Genomic DNA, 21,795 nt, shown 5'->3' with positions numbered 1-21,795 from the left:
TTATTTCAAGAATGTTATAGAAATGGAAATGTAAAGCATATAAGCTTTTGGGATTGGCTTTTTTCACTCAATGTAATTCTCTGATATCTGCAGGGTTTACAGTGATTTTACTATTTTTTTTACCCCAGATGGTGGTAATTTCTGTCTTTTTTCTTGTGTTGTCAGTTTTGCTAGAAGTCTGTCAATTTTATTGATCTTAAAAAAAAAAAAAACAAAAAAAAAAACAGCCTTTTGTTTCATGGATTTTTCTATTGTTTTTCTGTTTCCAACTCCATTATTTCAAAACTTTAGGTCTATTTAGGTCCTTTGTCTAGAATCTTGACATGAGTGATTAAGATTATCCATTTGAGCTTTCTCCCTTTTTTAATGTGTATATTTAGTTTTAAAGTCTTCTCAGCACTGCTTCCACTGTGTACCACAAATTTGGATATATTATATTTTCACATTAATTCAGTTCAATGTATTTTTGTTTCCCTTGAGATCTCTTCTTTGTCCCATGGATTATTTAGACATGGATTGTGTAGTTTCCAAGTGTTTGGAGGTTTCTTTTTATGTTTCTGTTATTGATGTCTAGTTTGATTCTATTGGGACCTGAGAACATGCTTTGTATGATTTCAGTCTTTTTAAATTTGTTGAGGTTTGTTTTATGGCCCAGGATATGGTCTATCTTGTTATATGTTCTGTGGGCACTTGAAAGCATGTGTACTCTGTGGTTGTCTGATAGAGTGTTCTATAAAGATTGATTAGACCCTGTTGGTTGACAGTCTTCTACATTCTTGCCTACGTTGTTTAGTAGTTCTATAAATTGAGAGTGGGGTTTGAAGTCATCAGTTACAATGGTAAATTTTTCTATTTCTCCTTTCAGTTATATCAGGTCTTGTTTTATGTGTTTTGATGTTCTGTTGCTTGGTACATAATACATTTAGGTTCTCATTTCTTCCCAGTGGATTGATCCTTTTATTAATACCATCATGTAATGTTCCTCTTAGTGTTCAGTAGTTTTCTTTCTGTTGAAGTACTTTTTATCTGATTTTAATACAGCCACTCCTACTTTTTTTGATAAATGTTTGCATGGTATATCTTTTACGATGCTTTTACTTTTGAGCTACCTACACTATTGCATTTGAAGTGAGTTTCTTGTAAACAGCATAATTTGGGATAACATTTTGCTTGTGTTTTAAATCTAGTCGGCCAGTCTTTATCTTTTAATTGGTATATTTAGACCATTTACATTTAAGGTAAGTATTGAGATATCAGAGCTTAAGTCTGTCATTTAATTATTTGTTTTCTGTTTTGTTCCCTCTGTTTTTCTTTTCTTACCTTTTTGTGGGTCATTTGAACATTTTTTGGATTCCATCTTGACTAATTGACAGTGATTTGAAATATATCTCTGTGCACTTTTCTTAGTGGTTGCACTAAGTATTAAACTACACACACATAATTAATCATCATCTATTAGTATTGATCTTTTCTTCAACTGAAATATGGAAACTTTATTCTCATTTAAGTCCCTTTATCCTCCCCATTTTTAAAATATATTGTCTGTGTTTCCTCTACATACATTGAATTCCACATGTGATGGTGTTATAATTTTTGTTTCAACCATCAAATGGTCCTAAGCCATCAAATATGATTTAAATTAATGAATAGGATAGACTGTTATTATTTATCCTTCTCTTTACTCATTCTGATGGTCTTCTTTCTGAAGTTTCAGCTTCTATTTTCATTTCTTTTATATTTAGAGATGACATAGCCATTCCTATAGCCTACCCTATTCTGTAAGGGTAGGCTACAGGAATTTGCTAGCAACAAATTCTTATACTTTTCCTTTGTATAAGACTGTCTTTATTTTCCTTTATTCCCAATGAATATTTTTGCTAAAAACAGGATTCATGTTTTTGTTCTTTTCTTTCAGTAATTGAATAATGTGACACTTCCTTCTGGCCTCCATGGTTTCAGATGAAAAATCTGCTGTCATTTAAATTAGCATTCCTACATAAGTCATGTTTCTCTCTGCCTGCTTTCAAGATTTTTGTCTTTAGTTTTCAGAAGTTTAGTTACAATGTGTCTTTCTTAGCATGGATTTATTTGGGTTTTTACCCAAAAAGGACTATATCCATTAAGTTTTTATTTTCATTACTGTATTTTCTAGTTCTATAACTTCCACTCTTTACTATAACTAATTTCTTACTGAGATTTTTTAGGTTTTCATTTGTTTCAAGAAAACTCAATTTTGTTGAAGCATTTTTGTGATGGTGCTTTAAAATCTTTCTCAAATAATTCCAATATCTGAATCATTGCAATACTATTATTTGTTGGTCTTTTCTCTTTCATGTTGTGACTTTCCTGGTTCTTGGTATGATGAGTATTTTCTGTTGTAGCCTAGATATTTTAGATATTATGAGACTCTGAGTTCTATTTAATCTTCCTATTTTTAGCAGTCAGTTCCCCTGTTGAGGTATTATGTAAGAGCCATGGAGGTGTGTATATTCATTCACCTTTGCACTGGGCTCTGCCAACAGCACCCCAGCAAAAGTGGACACTAACTCACACTGCCTCAATGAGGCAAGAGGTGTAGAAGATCAGCCCCTCCTTTAGCCTCACTGAAACCTTCCTGTAAAAGTGGAGCACCAGTTCACATTGCTGTTTTGCCTCTAAGTGGTGTATAAGGCCAGCTCCTTGCCAGGCACTCCTGACTCCAGGAAAGGAGAAAGCAAAGGGCTGACTCACACTACTTTGTTGCTGCAGGGTGGAGGCTGGATCCCAGCTCCCTATTGTATCCCTCTGACACCAGCTGAAGGGAGGGGGAAAAATGGAATACCAACTAGCCCCATGGATGAAGACTTGGCTCCCCATGACAGGAGTAGGGGCGAAGCCTAGTATTGACTAGTTTGGCCTCATATTGGAAGACACTGATGCTAGGTAGAGGTAGAGGCTCATCTCCCATTTGAAGCACACCGACATATCTCAGCAGAGCAACTGGAGTACTATCTCCTTCTGCCTGATGGGAATTAGAGGTCAGTTGCTTGCTTAGTATTGCTGACACTACCCCAGGAGGGGAATAGGATTCCTGCCACCTACTTATGTCAGGTGGAAGAATGAGCGTACACTGCCTACTTCTGGGGGGTGGTGTGGGAGCCATGGGTGTTTGGCTGGAGTAGGATTAGAATTGTCAAAAAGGTTTTCTGTTGTTATACTTTCCTTTTCCTAATCTTTTGGCTAGAGGGAACAGTCTTTTCTTGGAGTTTGTTTTCCCTGTGCTTACTGGTAGTTCCAGGTTGAAGACTTCTAAAATGTCCTGTCTGGGATATATGGGAAGCAATAAGGAAACTTACTGTCATTTCATTCCTCAAGTCCCAATGTCTTTAAACAATATGCTTTCTTATTCCATCTTCTAGAGTACTCCTATGCTTATTTATTGTGTTATATCCAGGGTGTTTAAGTTGTAAGAGGAAAGCACTGTGAGGAATGGGGCTATTACAACTCAGTGGACCTGGAAGTCCCTCTGTTATATGTAATTTTAATGTTTACATGTTAATCGATATTCTTCATTAGCTCATAATGAATGTCTCACACATCTTGGTACCATCTACATGTGCCTTGCATAATTTTTCTAACAGTGAGCACTTGCTTGGTAAATGCTCAATACTGAATGCTTATTGTATGAAGACATACACATACCCTAAACTGGTTTGTTTCAGCCTCAAGCATACAAGGGTAAATGAGCCAGCTGTCAGAGTTGAGGAGGGACATCCACAGGTGGTAAAGGAGAGAGCTCATTTGCATTGATGGCATTGCTTTTCTAATCCCTGATATTATATGACATATTTCTGGATGGTCACCTTCCAGTCTAAAAGACATTTAATCCTAAAGTATGGCTTCTTAACTGCAGCCAGCTTAGTTTGCCCAAGCTTTCTTAGGTCCTCAACTCCTTCTGAACTTTGAAGGATTTCTCTAACTCCAGTAGGGACAAGTGTGAAAGTGTTTGTGACTGAAATTATGTTGCCAGAACTACAGCATCCAGTTCTTCCTAATAAGCCCCTTCACGATGGAAATATAGTATATGAGAGTAAATTTAAGGCCTAAATCTCCATCAAATATTTCTCCAATTTTACAAGAAATATCTTGGATGCCTTTCTCTAAGACATTACTAGCATTCTGGAACTGCAAGAGATTTCAAACTAGACTCATGGACGGCTGGTATGGCTGTTTATTATTATAACATAATGTGTTACGCTATGCCACCTTCAACTAACACAGTTTGGAGGCAGTGATTAGCACAAAAAGAATAAGGCAGGTCACTTATTTTTCCCTGTTAAGTCAGAATTTTTGGTTTTAGGCATTTAATATTTAAGGTTGTAGGAGAAAAAAGACTGGTGGCAGAGGAGTAGGGGAGAGTCTCCATGAATTTTGTTTTATATCTCTCAGGCTTAGAACACAGATATTCCGAGTCACCAACACAAAAAAGCATTTAATTGATTCCATGAGTATCTTTGAGGAATGTACTCATCATATGCTATAAAGAAACAGCCAATCATTGGTCATATTTTTACAAATTAGAGCCATGACCTGAAGGTTAATTATCTTTCTTATGTAATTATATTATCTTCACACTTGCTCCATGAATACATGAAAAGCTTAATATATAGTGTGAGCAGCTGCTTACTTCTCAATCTGGTTGGCAAGGCAAAAAAATAGATTGGTTTTTAAGTAAGCGCAGCCCTGTGGTTGGAGTTCCTAATGTGCAGTCACAATGCCACCTAGTGGCTACAGAGATTAACTATTAAAGATACTGTTTATTATGGAACAAACACAGAATTTCCCTTTTATTAAAAGATTAGCACTTACTTGGAAACCTTATTGATTCCAAAAGTCACCTGTTGGTTAAGAGATGTGATGATTTTGTCCCTCTTTTTAATCTCTATTTGGTTTTCTTGCCACCGAAAAGTCACTGCTTTCAACTGTCTTTTGAAATCCTGATCAATGAAAAATATTATTTCAGTTAATTCTGTTCAAGTCACCAGAAATTGAAAGAAAAAAACAAACGGGGTTCTTTTAAAAAAGAAAATACCATTAATTTTAACATTTTAAAAATTTCTCAATTCGCTCAGATCTAACGGCAAAAGTACTTACTTCACACTGATAGTGCAATTTATAAAGCTGTCGTTGACGAGCAAGCCTTTCCTTTTCAGTTTCTCCATAGTCGGCAGTTACCTTGCCGGTTGAGCCCTGCTGAGCAAATGGAATATGCATGTCTGATTTTCCACTAAAAAAAAAATCACTTATATTTTAGTTATTTAAAGTGGATTTAAAGTTGCTATCTTACTCCTATTCATGCTTTTTGTCTCAAATCAAACATCACTATTACTTTAGATAAACCTACCTCACTCCCATTATAGCATTCACTAAACAATACCAGAGTTACCTATCTGCTGCTACTGGATAACACTAATTATATGCTTGCTATTTTTAAGCACTTTTTGATAATGCTTTTATTATCATAAGAACCATATGAGATAGGCATTTATTAGTACCATTTTAGAGATGATAAAATTAGTAACTTGCCCAAAGTCACACAGACAGTTAAACAGAAGAGCCTGAATTCTAACGCAGGCAGACTTAATTGCCCAAACATTTAATTATTGCATTATATCATCTTAGTTTAATGTTCAATTTATCTGACTTTAAACACTATACTAACAGAGACCATGTCTGAGCATAGCTCTTGACACAATGACGGTGCTAAATAAATGGTTTTTGAATAAATAAACATTTTTTGAAAGGCATGTGATAATGTATTTTCAAGTTTTCATAATTCTTATGGCTACTGAATGAAAACCAGAGGTCCCATATTTAAACTTTAGTGTGATATCCAAAGATAATAATATGTTACTTCAGTTAAAATGTACATATTCTAATTGAAAAAGAGGAAAAAAGATATGGCAATTATACGAATATTATACTACCAGCCAAGGAATCATTTGTACTAATTGTACCCTTAGACAATGACTATTCCTACATATATATATGCTATTATATTTAAACTACAGAGCAGATTATCATTGAATTCTCATGAGTGGGTAAAATAAGCTGTTTTTTTTAAAAAAAAATTTGTCACATTTACTTTTTCTAATTCAGTGTTGAGTTGAGTAGTTAAGTCATGTTTATATGCCTCTTCATATATAGGTACATCATTCCAAGCACTGACTACTACCAAGAATGGAACCAAAAAAAATGTTATACATTAATATTTTTTATAGACAATTCACGGTAGCAACCAGATTTTAATTTTTAAAAAATGAAAGTAGCTTGGTTTTACAAAATTATTTTTCTCATTACATTTAATCCAGTGAGATTATGCCAGGTTTTTTTCTATTGTGATATTCAGAAATCCTTTGCAAAAAAATCCATCTGTAATCAACTTTGTCCCATAGTTAAAGCCAGGAAATGGTTTAGGGGCTAAAGTGAAAAATTTCCAGCTCCTAGGGGTTCTTTTTCCCTTGTTCCATTTTCTTTCATATATTCCCCCATGCCTCCTTTCCTGTTTTTTCTCGCTCCTCAAAAACAAAGCATAAGCCATGGGGTTTTGCAAAGACTGTGCTGTTTAAAGAGTTACAGGGAAAACAAAGTAACAACTGTATCCGAAAGAAGGAAGGCAGGGCTGTATCCTCTTCAGTCATGCTTACCTGTTCTATCATGTCCAAAATATGCAGTTCATCCAGGCTATAGATCTTGTCTTCAGTTGCACGATCTTCTTTAACCTCACTTTTATCATCTTTCATAAATCTACTTACTGAACGTGGATTTGCTTGTTCTTGCTTCAACTGCTTTTCCTTTTCTGCCATACATGGGCTATAGTGGTGACATAATCAATGTGCTCTTTTATAATTATATAATGCTTTTCATCTAACCTATTGTTTCCCAAATTAGAATTGTACTACTCTCATGAGATGCACAACATTAGAAGAATTCATGGTCAAAGAAAGTTTGGACAGTTCTCATACTGTGTCTTTCTCTTGAAGAGTCACAATGAATATTAGCATATTTGAGACAGCACTCAATCAAGGTAACTATTTAATTCTGTTCATCTCAGTGTTTTCAAGATTTATGAGGCTATAGTGTTCATTTTTCAAATTGTAACTATTAATATCAGTTATTTTGGAAAGAATACTTTGAGAAATATTGGCAAGCATTTCCACATCGCCTTTATTATTTTACCGTCACAACATTCTTTCTCCCCCCCCCCCGTCCCCCCCCACAATTTTCTTGACAAGTAGGTTGGTTTAATCAACTTCAGGGTTTAGGTCCAATGTACACCTAAATAAAGGGTTACAAAGAGCAGTATAAAGTAGATTGCAAAATGGAAGTTTCTTTTGTAATAGGACTTTAAAAAAAAAAAAACGTAGTAATAACGTGGATTTCAGTAACTAAACGGCCAACAGGGACCAATTACCAAAATAAAAATACTATAAATACAATGGCAATTAACCAATTTTTATACTTATGTTTAAAATTTAAATGCATGCTACTATACTTTAACTTGGGTTGCTACTTAGAAGCTATGAATTTCCTTCCTAACCTCCTTGAATGGTAATAAGAAACAGTACTTTTACTTATAGCATAATATAAAAAACTTGATTTTACTAGTGAGTAGAAAACTCTATGATATGTTATTACTTTTTTTAAGCACACTGAGATCTAGAAAAAAATGACATCTAATGCTTGTAGAATAATTCATAAAACACTATAGAACAGTCAGTAGGTATCACTGGGGTTCTAGAGTGACCCAAACATTTTAAAAAGTTCAATGAAATCAATTGCTTACGCAGGTCACTGGTTCCCAAGCCCAATTAATTTTCTAAGTTACTTAAAGAGTTTTTAAAAGATTAAATATTTTTAGAAACCCTTACAACTGTAAGAATATAGATGAATTTGCACTTTTGAAAAGTTTCCCAAGATTATTCCTAAATTTTTTAAGTACAGTCAGGTGTTACTTAACGTCAAGGATACTTTCTGAGAAATGTGTCATTAGGTGATTTTGTCATTGTGCAAACATCATAAAGCATACTTATACAAACCTGGATGGTATAGCCTACTGTATACCTAGGATATATGGTATAGCCTATTGCTCCTAGGCTACAAAATTTTACAGCATGTTACTATACTAAATACTATAGGCAACTGTAATACAATGCCAAGTATATATAACATATGCAAATATAAAAAGGTATATAAAAAAAGGTATATAAAAAAGGTACAATAAAAATGTATATAAAAAAAGGTATATAAAAAAGGTACAATAAAAATGTAATATGAAAACTAAAAAATGGTACACCTGCATAGGGCCATGAATGGAGCTTACAGGACTGGATGACTCTGGGTGAGTCAGAATGAGCGGCTGAGTTAATGTTAAGGCCTAGGACTTTACTGTATACAACTACAGACCATATAAACACTACAAACTTAGACTACATTAAATTTATTTTAAATACATAGTAATTGCACTATGAGGTTATAATGGCTATGTCACTAGGTGACAGGAATTTGTGATAGGAGTCTTTCAGCTCCATTATAATTTTATGGGACCACCATCATATGTGCACTCTGTCATTAACAGAAACATTTGTTATGTGGCATATAATGGTACAATTATAGCACTGGGATAATATAGGAAAATGTTCATATTTCTAAGAGATGCAAACTAAAGCAAGAAGTAAAATTATAATGCCTGGGATTGAAAACACTTCAACAAGGAAACAAATGTCAAAGGAAGTATGAAATGTGAAAAACAAGATAACTGTTGAATCAGAATGATAGGTATATATGCTATTCTCTTTACTTCTGCATATATTTGAAAATTCTCATTTAAAAACAAAGCTCCCTGGGTGATCTGATCATCATCCATATTTGGATCTACAATGTAAGCAAAATGACTGATAACATTGTTTCATCTTTATTAAGTTATTTTTATGGGATTTAGAACACAGCCTGAATAAAAAACTTATTGCTCCAGTGGCTCAACTTGTTGGCAAAGTGAAAACACATCTTGGATGATTAATTATTTTACATACCAAGTGGATCATGTCCATTAACAACAAGAAAATATCAACTACATGTAATAGCTTTAAAGTTAACAAAATATGTTATTGCTGCCATTTTAAAGATATCTTAATTTGTGTCCTCAGCCTTCTCTACAGTTAGTAATAGTTAAACTTTTTGGTGAGAATAATTATCTCTTCATTAGACTGTCTCTCCCCTTCCTTCATCTGCTACACTGTCTTCAATCATGCACAATATATCTCACAGTGATGTTTTGACAACAAAATGTTTCCATTAAAGGATCAAAATTCATTGTCAACAACCAAATTAAAAAACCCCTCAGGTTAAATTAAAAAAAAAAATCAAACCAAACTTTTTGGTAAAAGGGTGATTGGGACATAACAATGATCTGTCCTTTAAAGTTAAGTCTAACTATATTTGGCTAACCACAATGTAGACTATATTTTAAAAGGTTTTATGCTAGACCTGAGTTAGTCCTTGAATGAAGCAGTTATCATCAGATGACTGTTGAGTAGCCTTATAGAAAAATGGTAACAGATTCTATTCTTCCAAAGCAAATGATAACTTAAATTTTTGTCACGTTCTGTTAAAAAGTGGCAACTTATTAAGACAAAGAACTTCCCTTTCTTCTCTTAGTAAGAACACTTCCCAAAGGAAGGCTGTATCATATTGGGAAAGTACACTTTGAAAATACTAAGAAAAACTTAAAAATTAAAAAAACTAATACTTACATTTGCTCTTCTTTTGAGTCCTTATTCTGAAAAATAGCATCAAGAATTAATAATCTATAACATAGTGATATGACCACATTTAGGTCAGTGTTTCTCAAATATTTTTATCACCACCACAGTAAGTAATATATTTTACATTATGAAGCTATATGCACTTACACATATATTTTTATATATAAGTATAAAACTGAAATATAAGTTCCATGAAATAAACCTTACTCATATGTGATGAATTTTAGTATTTTTCATTTCTATTTATATTCTATTTCCTTTTTTTAAATGGTGGCTGTGGCCCACTAAATTGATTTTATAATCTTCTACTAAGTCTTGAAATATAACTTGAAAATCACCCACTCAGATGATGATGGTGAATATTGGGGCTGTGTTTGTACTTTCTGGTATATATTGGGACAGGGTGTATAAAATTCCCATTTATTCCTACACTAATTAAAAGGGTTCTTGAAAACCTATATATAAGAAGAAATCAGAGTGATATATTAAGAATCTTATAGAAAAAAAGTGTTAAGGAGATCACATTTGGGAGAAAATCTTAAAAAGCCCTAAATGTTATATTTATTAAAATAGAACTATAAAGGCATCATACCAAATAAAAGTAGTATCAATAGCTTTAACACATATTAAATTAAGAGTATCACAGCATTAATTTCTACCATCTCTTTCTCATAAGAAAATTTAGGGTCTCCTCCTCTACAGATACAGTGCTGTTCGTACAAATTTGTTTTGCTTTCTTGTCTGTACACCAAGAAGATTTTTGTGTTTCAGTGTTTGATCTTCTGCTCAATGTCCAGTACCAATTTGATTCTATGATTTAGAATTATTGACTCCTGCCTTGGTTCCAGTATACTTGAATATCTGAGTTGAAGAGACTTTTGGTTGTTCATAATGAACATATTTAATATAGTTGATTATTTCTCAAATTTCTTTTTGGCTCATCCCATGACAAACAACTTTATGCCAATGCATGTATCTGCCTCTCATATACGTATCTGTACAACTTCCCTCCTGAAGTTAGAGAGGACACCCAATTTGAGGGACTGGATTTATTTCCTGTCATGTTTCTTTTTCGCCAAGGTTTCATCACAAAAAGCCTTGTATTCTTTTGCCTACCCTAATCTTGAGTGGGGGATAGGAGGACTTAACCCTCAAAAGAGTTATTTGTTTGGATATATTATAAACTAAATACTAAATACCTAACTGAAAAAAGGGAACATACAGAGTAGCTACAAAGTTCCTACACATACTAGTTAGAAGTTATCTGTATTGTCCCCTATATTTGCTATACAAATTTTATAATACTTTTTCATCATAATTGTCTGGAGAGTCCCTGATAGGTATTTTTAGGACTATTTTTAGGTACACATGTTACAAAACAAATAATTAACAAAAAACACAATTTCATATATGGGGACTTTGTCATCACTCTGTATAACACAAGAAAATTTCTAAATGCTAGAATTTTTCACGAGAACTCCTGATTAGAGAATTTTGTTGACTTCACTTTTTATAACTGGTTGCTTATACTACAAATAGACAACTCTTGCACCTATAGAACAGTAATTGAGTATTTGAATAGGATTATTTCATATGAAATAGTCATATGTGCAAATTTTAGAATTTTTTAGATCCTATAGCATTTTTAGGTCCTACTTTAAAATGTAGGCAAAATATACAAGATATAAGATACAAAATCTCTCAACTAATGTACAAATTTTATATTGATAAAATTATCTTATTTTTCAAAAGTATTTCAATTTCATTTAATAAATTAAAAAAAAACCTTAGGATGTTAAAGAAACAAAAAGTTCCTAGATATTTGCTAATATTTAATAAGAAATTTTTAATGTTGCTAGTCACGAATTTTTGAGTAGTGGTTGTATTTAGTTTTAACTGTATTTGTTCCCTGTTTAATTTCAATTTGATGTAGAAATGGGATTTTCTATTTAACTAAAATTGAGAATTTGAGCATTACCATATTTTAATATTTTGGAAGTAAAGAAGAGACACACTATATATCCTTGGAACTTAGCTTTGTGATTTGACAGCTGTGAATTTACTTGGTTAGCTTTATGTAGTATTAGACCTGGGACTTGAAAACATCACTAAAATAATGAAGTAGGCTATGTTTTATCAGATAAGAACTGTCTAAAAATTAGAAAAAAATCTTCATACTCATGTCTTTAAAAAATAAAACCTAATTTTCAAAATAACCTTTGAGTGAAATTATAAGTTATAACAAATTATGGTTATGATAAATATGAAAATGATATTGATATTGTATTTATCAGATTAGGAGTACAAATTTTCTTTTTTTCTGACATCCATAGCATTTTATAAATTCACCTTCATTGTCTTAAGTTTCATTACTAATTAAAATTTGTACATACTTTCAAATGACTCATAACATAGGCTTACCAGATTATAGTTCTGCAAATATTTAGTTTATAATATACAGATTATAGCAAGATTTTAAATATATTTTTCAGGCCAGAAAATTAACATTTTTTCACCTCAAAGTTTTCATAGCATAGTGGTTAGCTATATACTTGATTTATAAAAGTCTCATGGCTTTCCTTTCTAGTTTTTCAAGTAACTAAGAGATTTGTTGCTAAAACTGTGCTATAGATAGTGACTTGTTCATTTTGCAACTGGCAAAAATCAAAGGAGAGGCAATGAGAGAAGTTTGTACTTGTACTATTTTTTGTACATTATTGCATTGTTGGCACACTGTCAGACATAAAGAAGAAAATCAAGATTTCTTAAGGTTTCAAAAAATGCTTCTGATCATATCAGTATGGATGTGACAAAAAGAAGCTGTTCTTAAAACAATGAGTATGCATTTTTAAAATGAGTTGTAAGTAGAAATTCATGAAATTTCCAAGTGATTCACTCAGTCTTTTTAGTTGTATATGCAAATGTATAAATTATGATTTAGGGAAGTAGGATATATTATTTCAATCATTCAGGATATAAGTAGACTTCTCTATAATCATATATTCAATAAGCTATTGAATCTTTATGTTATATGTATACTTGGACTAATTTAAGTTCTAACAATGAATTCATATATTGAACTCAAGTCTTCATTATGAGACATCCCTCTATTATAATGTTAATGAAGTTTCTTACCTTTTTATTCTTTGTCTTTTTCTTTTTCTTTGCTTTGCTCTTAACCTAGTAGGTAAGAAATATATCATTTATTTAATATGCAATTCAAAGTGCACAATGGGTTATTTTGCAAAATGTTTCCTCTAACCACTGAGATCTCTTGCCTTCTAATATTTTAGATAATATTTCTTTCTAGATTCTATGAAACAATTATTTTTATTTTAATCTTACTCTTCTGTCCTTGAAAAATCACTGACAAAAAGGAACTCATAATGTCAATAAGCAGGCTACTGATAAAAGCTCACAGATGCTCACTTACACAGATGCATGTAATAAAGAAGGCACTTTTTAAAAAGCAACATATTCATGTCCATAAGATGAAAAATTAAGCCTCAAAAGAATTCAGTGACTATATAGTAACTGTTATCACTTATCTGTAAAGAAATATAGAGATTCCATCCTGATTTTAATTCTACCTCTGTGCAAATAGCATTGAAATACTCCAGTATTCTCTATCCTATATTGCCCACTATACTTTCCTCTATTTCCTACTACCCTCCCACATCAACTTCCATTAGTCAGGATAAAGAAATGTATTCAGAAATCTAGCATAGTGCCTGATACGTAAGTGTTCAATAAATCTTGGCAAAATAAATGGTTATGGAAGGAAGTACTGAGGAAAGAACCATTCCAATTCAAGCTCTGTGTGAACACTATAATGAATATAAACTAAGATTGTCTGAGATGCTTTAAGCACAGCACATGCAACAAACCAAAGGCCCACAATAAGTTCTTCTAATTCAAATATTAATGAGAGCTCATACTTCCTGGAGATCTTTAATAGATTCTGTTGAAGATTCACTGGGTATTGAGGCTCCATCTTTATTCATTTCTGCAAACTGTATTTCAGAGTTTGATTTCACATTTATATTGTACTCCATGAGAGGTGGACTTAGTTCTTCTTCCTCATTCTGTAATTCTTCTATTTCAATACCTAAATATTAAAGACAAAATCCTCAAAGTCTAGATGTGAGCAATTTTAGCCTCTTATCAGTATTATAAATAGGTTTGCCAGAAAAAAAACCCACTCGTCCCAGAAATAGAAATAGAAGATATCTTATTCTTTTTAATTACTAGATAAAAATGCAGTGTCCATTTATCAACGGTCAAATAATAGGTACATATAGTAGCCTGTAACCAATCAGTATAAACCTGAATGCTATGTTATCTTACTAGTATCTTCAGTAGACTCTGGATATTAGGTACTCTAGAACTTAAGTAGACTCTAACTACTAAGTTTTTGAGTATTCTGACATTGACTATTAAATACTGCAACTAGTATTATTTTAGGACATAAATTTGAAACATAAAGAGAAGAAAAAGCTAGATCTATTTTTTCCATTTTTCTTCTTTTTCATAAAAAAGGCATCAATCCCCTGTTATGTGACCTTTTCTTTGATACCACAATCCTTGATATTGCCCCAGAGACTCAAAACTCGTGGACTTTGTCTGACTGGTCACAGACAGTCCAACATTTAACTCCAAACAAAGCCATGGTGTTGTTTCCTTAAGTATAATGTTAACTGCAGAATATGAATTACATTAAAAAATGATGCCACAAAAATGGAAATTAAAAAAATAGCATCTCACCATATGGCAAAGAAGTATATAACCATAAACAATGGACAATAAACCAGATAAAGCTATACATGCTAAATAGCCCAAATAGGCAGGTAGCGCAAGCAGGTAGGCATTTTTGCCTGTTGAAGTCTTCTGTAAGTAAAAAGTTAGAACACTGGGCCACATGCACTAAGACAAAGGTAGGTTGAGAGTCATTCTAGATTCAGCTGACCAATATTGATTTGATCATGATTTCCCAAGCTTTTAACAAACAGTTCATATAATTTATCTGACCAAGTAAAAACCCCGTTAAGCATCCCTTAGGTATCCCAAGTTAGAAGGTCCCTTAAGCATTTTATTTTAAAATATACTTACGCTGACTGCCTGTTATTGACTGTAGAGCAATTCCTATGGTACATAAAGAAAAAAACTTAGATGTACAATTGCAAATGCAACCAAAAAATGTCTTACTGGGATTAGGAAAAGCCAGATTTTTCCACTGTAACAATTTATTCTATAAATAACAGACTTTAAAAACAATCAGCTCTGCTCATGAATCTAGTATAGACAAGGCACAATCTTTAGATGATAATATAAAGGTTATAAACCCATGATGAGAGAAAAAAAAGTAAACAACAATTTGATAGTTCATAATAGATAAAGCCTGGAACATAAGCACTTTAAACCAAAAAGCAAATCCTTACTTTTTACAGTCTAAGGCCATGAAATAATAATTGATTATAAAGCAAACCTCCATTGACAGTTTGAGCCTCTTTTCCTGAATTACCCAGAGCAGCACTTCCTCTCTTTGCCCATTAGTATTTATTGAGCACCTCTAATGTGTATCAGACTGTGTTAGGCTCTAGAGATTGAATGGTGAAGAAAAAAAGACAACCTTCATGGAGATTTAGTGGAGTGATGGATGTTAATCAAATTATATATACATATAAAAACTGCAAGTGTATTAGCTAAAGAAAGACGTATAAAATGCCAAGAAAGATTCTATTAAAGGGACTTGACCAATAAGTTCTTCAGACTACCTGAGGGAGAACTGCTTAAGATGCCTTGAATTAAATTAGTGCTCAAAGCTCTTTCCCAAATTTTACCTTATTCTCATGAATTTTTATTTAAGAGGACTGGGATTGAGGCATAGCAATTATCTCTGAAAAAAAATCTGGACAAGTTCAACAATTACTAGAAACTTCGAAAGTTGTATGCTTAAGTAGTATCAGTGTGGTCATCAGTTGCTCTCAAGGCTATTAATAACTTGGGACCACGACAAGTCACTCTAACTAGCATAGCAAGGGTTTCGGTGACGTTGACATGCCTTGAACTCTGCTTTCCCAGAGGACAGCTGAGAAGTGATCCTGGCATGTGAGAGAGAAGGTCTGAAGCTTTCCTCATATCAACAGACAAGTCTCAGAATGGTCACTGCTGAATGTAGACAGACTAATGTTATCTGATTTTTTTAATTACCCACAGCCAATGAATAGCTGCTAAAATTTTAAACAAAACATCAAGGTTCTGCAAGAAAGGAGAAGAAACATACACCACTGTCTCTAAAAGGGCATCCCTGATACTACACAGTACCTACATTTCATGGTTTTAGACATCCCTAATTTTGGACAAGTGATAAAACTCCTCTAATTAAAAATCTTCAATGATTCTTTTCTGAAAATGCAAAGTCCTTATATAGCAAAAAAAATTCCTTTTGAATGTCCTCTGTTAACTCTCTCTTACTTTAATCTCAGTAGTGCCAAACTTTTTAGTTCCTTGCACTATAGTATATTATAATAAATACATATATTTCCATACCTTTATTCTTGTTTCCCTCTGAAACATCCTTATCCATCTTCTTCACTTGGCTAACTTCTACACATCATTTAAGAATTCTTTAACTATTATATTCTTCAGAAAACTTTTTCAGACCCCTTAGACTACGATTTTTCACTGTATTCAGGAAACATCTCTAGCACTGTAATTTCTATTACCTTCTTGATGAAGCTATTTCTCCTAAATATGTAAGCTCAGTGAATCTGCTGCCCTTTGCACTGCACCTGGAGCAGAGCAGACACTCAATGAAGGCTTTTTGGTTGAAATAAATAATTATTTAGTACCTTGTTGATAGCAGGATAACATCCTCTGTATGATTTCTGGTACTGGTATGCCTAAGTAGATGGATAGCTGATGGTAATCAAGGGAGATATTTTCAATGGGATTCTCCTTCACTTTGTCAATATCCTCTTGCTTCATCCCAAGGCGCAGAAGAATATCTGAAACTTTTTTCCAAATTGAATTGAACTGTGACTCAGTGAGACCATTCATCAGAATCTCACTAAGGAGAATATCCCTGTATTTGCACAGCCTCAGGATGTCTGCAGACTTAGAGAGATCAGAAGATGGCGGTTCCATATTCCAGCCTTTTTTGGGTGCAGGGAACACATTCAAATGTTTAATGAGAGCTAACAGGAGGCATAAGTCAAACTGTTTGGACTGTGGTAGTTCCTTATTTGGGGGATAAAGCAGATGCCATGATCCACCCAAAGGATGATTGGTCCAAAGATGGTTGTAGTAGGATTCCAGCACATTCTTGTGTATAAGAAGCTCTTTTCTCAAAAGAGGAGGTGGCATAGCCTTATCAAATATTTGCCGGACAATGTCAGTACCAGAAATAATAATTATATGAAGCAGATGATAGAAATAATTATAATCAAGTTTGAAGATAGGCATTTCATCTGAAAATGAATTTTGAGAATTCAAGACATTCCACATTAATGTTCTTTTTCCATATGGTCTTTTACATTACACCCTAAGCTCCTGTAGGACAGAAACTATTCCAAAAGAATGAAGTACAGTATAGTGCTTTGCCACAGCCAGTGCTCAATAAGTACGCCACTTTCTGTCTGGTTGTCAAAAAATCCAAACAAAAACAGTATGTTCCCAAGCAAAAGTAATCACAAATACTAATCACCACAGAAGCTTTTCAGCCATCCAAGGTTTTGTTCAAGTAAATGAGCTTTGGCAACCAAATGGCATCAAAGTAGTAGGTCTTTGAAAATTCTGAAATTTACCAAGAATGATAACTGCCAATGTTTAATTATGCTTTACTTAAATAATTATACAGTATCCTAATCAGCACAACATTCTGTGAATAAAATATTTTATAGTTTCACTGTTCACTACTAATTGAGCACTGGAAATGTTGCTTGTATGACTAAGGAACTGAGTTTTAAACCAGAAGCATAAGGATCCACCTGAGAGTCTGTTAAAATGCAGAATATCTCAGGACCCACTCCTGACCTACTGAATTGGCACTTGCATTTTAACAAAATCACCAGACATTTCAAACACAGATAATGTTTGAAAAGCACTAATCTAATAAACCTCATGGTTTTACCCCTTCAGAAAATAAATTAATGATTAAGTATTTCATCAATGAAATAGAATAAGGCATGAGACTGAACTATTTGGCATTTTTCTGGTTTGGTAGTCCTTCCAAAGGGGAAAAGTAGATGAGGTGAATTGGAAAGTAGTCATAATTTGGTATAGGATGGTATTTGGTTTTTGTATGAATATCAAAATATGCGTTTATAATAAAATGTAGCTTTCTTATATTATTCTTCACAACTCTATTTCAAGAAATTTTTTTAAATTGGTATTTTTGCTCGAAATACTTGATATACACTGTGGAAGCAAACAAAATTAAAAAGCAAATGACTCAGGGAGCTTTCTCTGGGTTGCCAAACATGCAGCTAGCTGGGATTAGGACACTCATTTCCCCTAGGAAGATGGACTGCTACGAAATTATTCTTCCACAGGACCAGGGTCCCTTAAGGTCTCCAAGTGCTGGGCAGGGCATTTCCTAGCACACTCCTAAAAATCCGGCACCTAAGTTTAGACTACTTGGCCCCAAGACCAAAATGTTCATTCCTTCCATGTAAGGCTGCTCTAACACTTGCTCTATTAAGATGAAATGCAAGGGAGGAGAGTTGGTAGAAAACCTCTGCTGGAGCACAATTTCATTGTGTAGTTACAGCTTTGCACCAGACCTAGCATGCCTCTCTACGTGATGCCAAGGTAATGTGGGACCAATACTCCTGCTGATCTTTCTATCTGTGAGTTCCAGCCTATACCAATTGCTGCTTGCTGGTGTAAATACAAGCCCAGCGAATGACAAACACAAGTGAAAAAACACGGTTGTTCGTGGCATGATAATTTACAGGGGAAGTTAAAAATTCTAACATACTTTTCAAAAGGAGGCATATAAAAATAAAATAATACCTTTTGTATTAAATTTTAAACTGATCTTCGGTCTTATGTCAGTATCAGTCATTTTCAGAGAAATCAGCTTTTTATAACTGCAAGTGGAAGAAAAGTTGTAGTAAAAATAATATCAAAGGCAATCAATATTTCTGGTATAAGCATGGTTAAGTGAGCATTTTCATCTCTTACTCCTGGAAATAATTCAAAAAGGAAAAAAATGAATGAACAAATAAAAACCATCAACAATGACAATCCCACATTGTTGTTACCACTGGAATTAACAGGGAAGTAGTATGGCTAGATTTCACACAAAAAGAAGCACATGACAAGCTCACTGGCAAAAAGGCTATGTGGTAACAGAAAAAAAGAAAAGAAAGCTTTTTGTTGTACAAAAAAAAAAAAAAAAAGAAAAAGAAAAAGAAAAGGAAAAAACAGCAAACCTGGAACTCCTTCCTGGCCCTGCCATTGACCACATAAATTTTTTATCAATACCTATTCCAAAAAAAATCAACTCATTCCATACCTAGTAATAAAAAAAAAAAAAAAAGAAACTGATGTAACATCAATACAAATAATTAGAATAAACAGAGGGAAAAAATAGCAAAATGTATTAAGTAGACTAAGCACTAGGTAAATGTTGGCATTAAACAGATGAAAAAACTTGTGGCTTTGCTTTGAAATGAACCCTCCCACAGAAAACAAAACAAATTTGCAACAAGGATTCCATAGAACAAAACAAAACAAAAAAATAAATAACAGACAACAATACTAGAATGTAAGTTTAGGAAGGATTTTGGCAGTGGTTGTTGTTGCTTGGTGGTGGTTGTTAACTGATCTTATCTCCAACACCATTACAACACTGCCAACTGTGTACCACACTGGAAAAATTTAAAACTCTAACAATATGAAGTACTGGAAAAGATACTGAATAAAAGGAAAGCTCCAATACTGCTGGTGGGGAGTATCAATTAGTAAAACCACTGTGGAAAACAGTTGAGCAAAATCTAGTCAAGTTGAAGATATGCATAGATGAGCAATTCCACTCCTAGGTGTATGTTATGGAAACTTTTCTGCACGTATACACCTGGAAACATGTACAAGAACGTCCATTGTAACATGTTGTTATAGTCTGAAATGGGAAATAAATATCAATGGTAGAATGATCAAAGTAGTATAGTGATACAATAAAAACAGCAATGAAATGAAAGAACTACAACTATAATAAAGTAAGAATGAACCATATAAACATATTGTATAGTTTAAAAATGCATAAAAAACATAAATGTTTCCATGTATATAAAGTTCAAAACAAAAAAATTAAACTATACTTATAGGTAATAATATATTACAGAATTTATAAAATATGTACAAGTAAAACATAAGAAGACAATAGCAGAAAAGAAGGGAAGAAAAGAAAATATATCATTGCAAGGTTCTTACACGATATACATGCTGTGGTATATTATTATTCAAAACTAGATTTTGACAAGCTAAAAATGTATATAGTAAGTCCTCAAGCAACTATTGGGGAAAAAAAGGTAAAACTAACAAACCAAGCCAGGAAATAAAAAACAGAGGACAGAGAATACTGAAAACAACAGGAAGACAAATTTAAATCCAATCATATCAATCATTACAGCAAATCTATATGTAATAAAAAACCCAACTTAAAAGCAGAGATTGTCAATTGAATATAAAAATAGCAAAACCTATGCATCTATGAAATCTCTCTTTAAATTCAAAAACATATAGGTTGAAATAAATGGATGCAAAAGGATGTACCATGCAAACACTAGCCTAAAGAAATCTGGAGTGTCTATATTAATATCAGACAAAAGAGACTTAAGGCAGGAATATTATCAAGAATGAAACAGGATGTTATATAAGGATAAAGGGTCAAATCATTAAGAAAAAAGATAACAATACTAAATGTGTATGTAGCATCTAATAAAAGAGCTTCAAAATACACAAATAGACGACAGACAAAGATAAAATATAAATAACAGACTTCAACATTTCTCTCCCAGGAACTGATAGAAAAAGTAAATAGATTATAGAATGCTGAAACAAAACTTTAACTTCATCAAATGTATGTACTCCACTCAACAAGAGCAGAAACAGATTCTTTTCACATGCAAATGGAACATTCATCAAGATATACACTATCACGGGTCAGAAAACAAATTTCCATATATCTTAAAAGATTATAATGCTAAAAAATATATTCGGTGACCACAAGAGAATTAAACTAGGAATCAGTAACTGGAAAGATAAGCTGAAATATTCCCAAATGTTTGGCAATTAAACAACATACTCCTAAATAGCCCACGGTTAAAACACACATACCCCCCACCTACTCCTAGAAAACATTTTGAATTGAATAGAAATAATAAAACTCTACATATCAAAATGCATGGGACACAGATAAAGCACTGCTTACTGTGAAATCAGTCTGCAAAGAACAAAGGTCTCAAATCAATGATCAAAACTTTCATTTTAAGAAAATCGAAAAAGCAAATTAAACCCAAAGCAGGCAGAAGCAAGGAAATAACAAAGAGCATGAATCAATGAAATTGAAAATAGAAAAATATTAGAGAAAAGTCATTAAAATAAAAATTTGATTTTTTTTGAAAAGATCAATAAAATTGAAAAGCCTATAGCCAGAATGATCAAGAAAAAAAGAAAAAAGATACAAATTACCAACATTAGGAATAAAAAAGGTGACAAAACTAACGAGGCAAGGTCTCTCTGGCTGAAGGAACCAGAAAACTGAAGGGGAACCATGGACAATGAAGAGAATGGGGGAATCCCAGATGAGGAAGTCAGAAAAAAGATCCTCAAATTCTTTCTAGCCACATGTCTGACAGACCACTAAACCACACATGTGTGGAACAGACTAAAAGCAGCTCAAGTAAAGGCAAAAGATCTAGACTGAGACTGGTATCACAACCCAAGAAAGAGAGTTCAAATTCACATCCAGCCAAGTTAATGGCCT

The 21,795-nt window shown here is 33.1% G+C and overlaps 1 protein-coding gene across 1 annotated transcript in view; it reads right to left on the bottom strand.

Annotated features, from left to right (window-relative positions):
• Positions 1 to 21,795, bottom strand: part of DZIP3 (DAZ interacting zinc finger protein 3) — an 89,035-nt gene that overhangs the window by 23,098 nt on the left and 44,142 nt on the right. Inside the window, exons 13-21 of the mRNA XM_069472579.1 lie at positions 18,819 to 18,895; positions 16,655 to 17,272; positions 14,913 to 14,945; positions 13,742 to 13,911; positions 12,939 to 12,983; positions 9,792 to 9,817; positions 6,687 to 6,852; positions 5,134 to 5,229; positions 4,849 to 4,976 (exon numbers count right to left, since the gene is read on the bottom strand). Of these exons, the coding sequence (XP_069328680.1) occupies positions 4,849 to 4,976; positions 5,134 to 5,229; positions 6,687 to 6,852; positions 9,792 to 9,817; positions 12,939 to 12,983; positions 13,742 to 13,911; positions 14,913 to 14,945; positions 16,655 to 17,272; positions 18,819 to 18,895 (1,359 nt within the window). The remainder of the gene's footprint in view (positions 1 to 4,848; positions 4,977 to 5,133; positions 5,230 to 6,686; positions 6,853 to 9,791; positions 9,818 to 12,938; positions 12,984 to 13,741; positions 13,912 to 14,912; positions 14,946 to 16,654; positions 17,273 to 18,818; positions 18,896 to 21,795) is intronic.

Source organism: Eulemur rufifrons, chromosome 7, assembly GCF_041146395.1.
Source record: "Eulemur rufifrons isolate Redbay chromosome 7, OSU_ERuf_1, whole genome shotgun sequence".
NCBI classification, from domain to species: domain Eukaryota; kingdom Metazoa; phylum Chordata; class Mammalia; order Primates; family Lemuridae; genus Eulemur; species Eulemur rufifrons.
The sequence above is the reverse complement of the archived record's forward strand: the minus strand, read 5'-3'. Positions and strand labels throughout refer to the sequence as shown.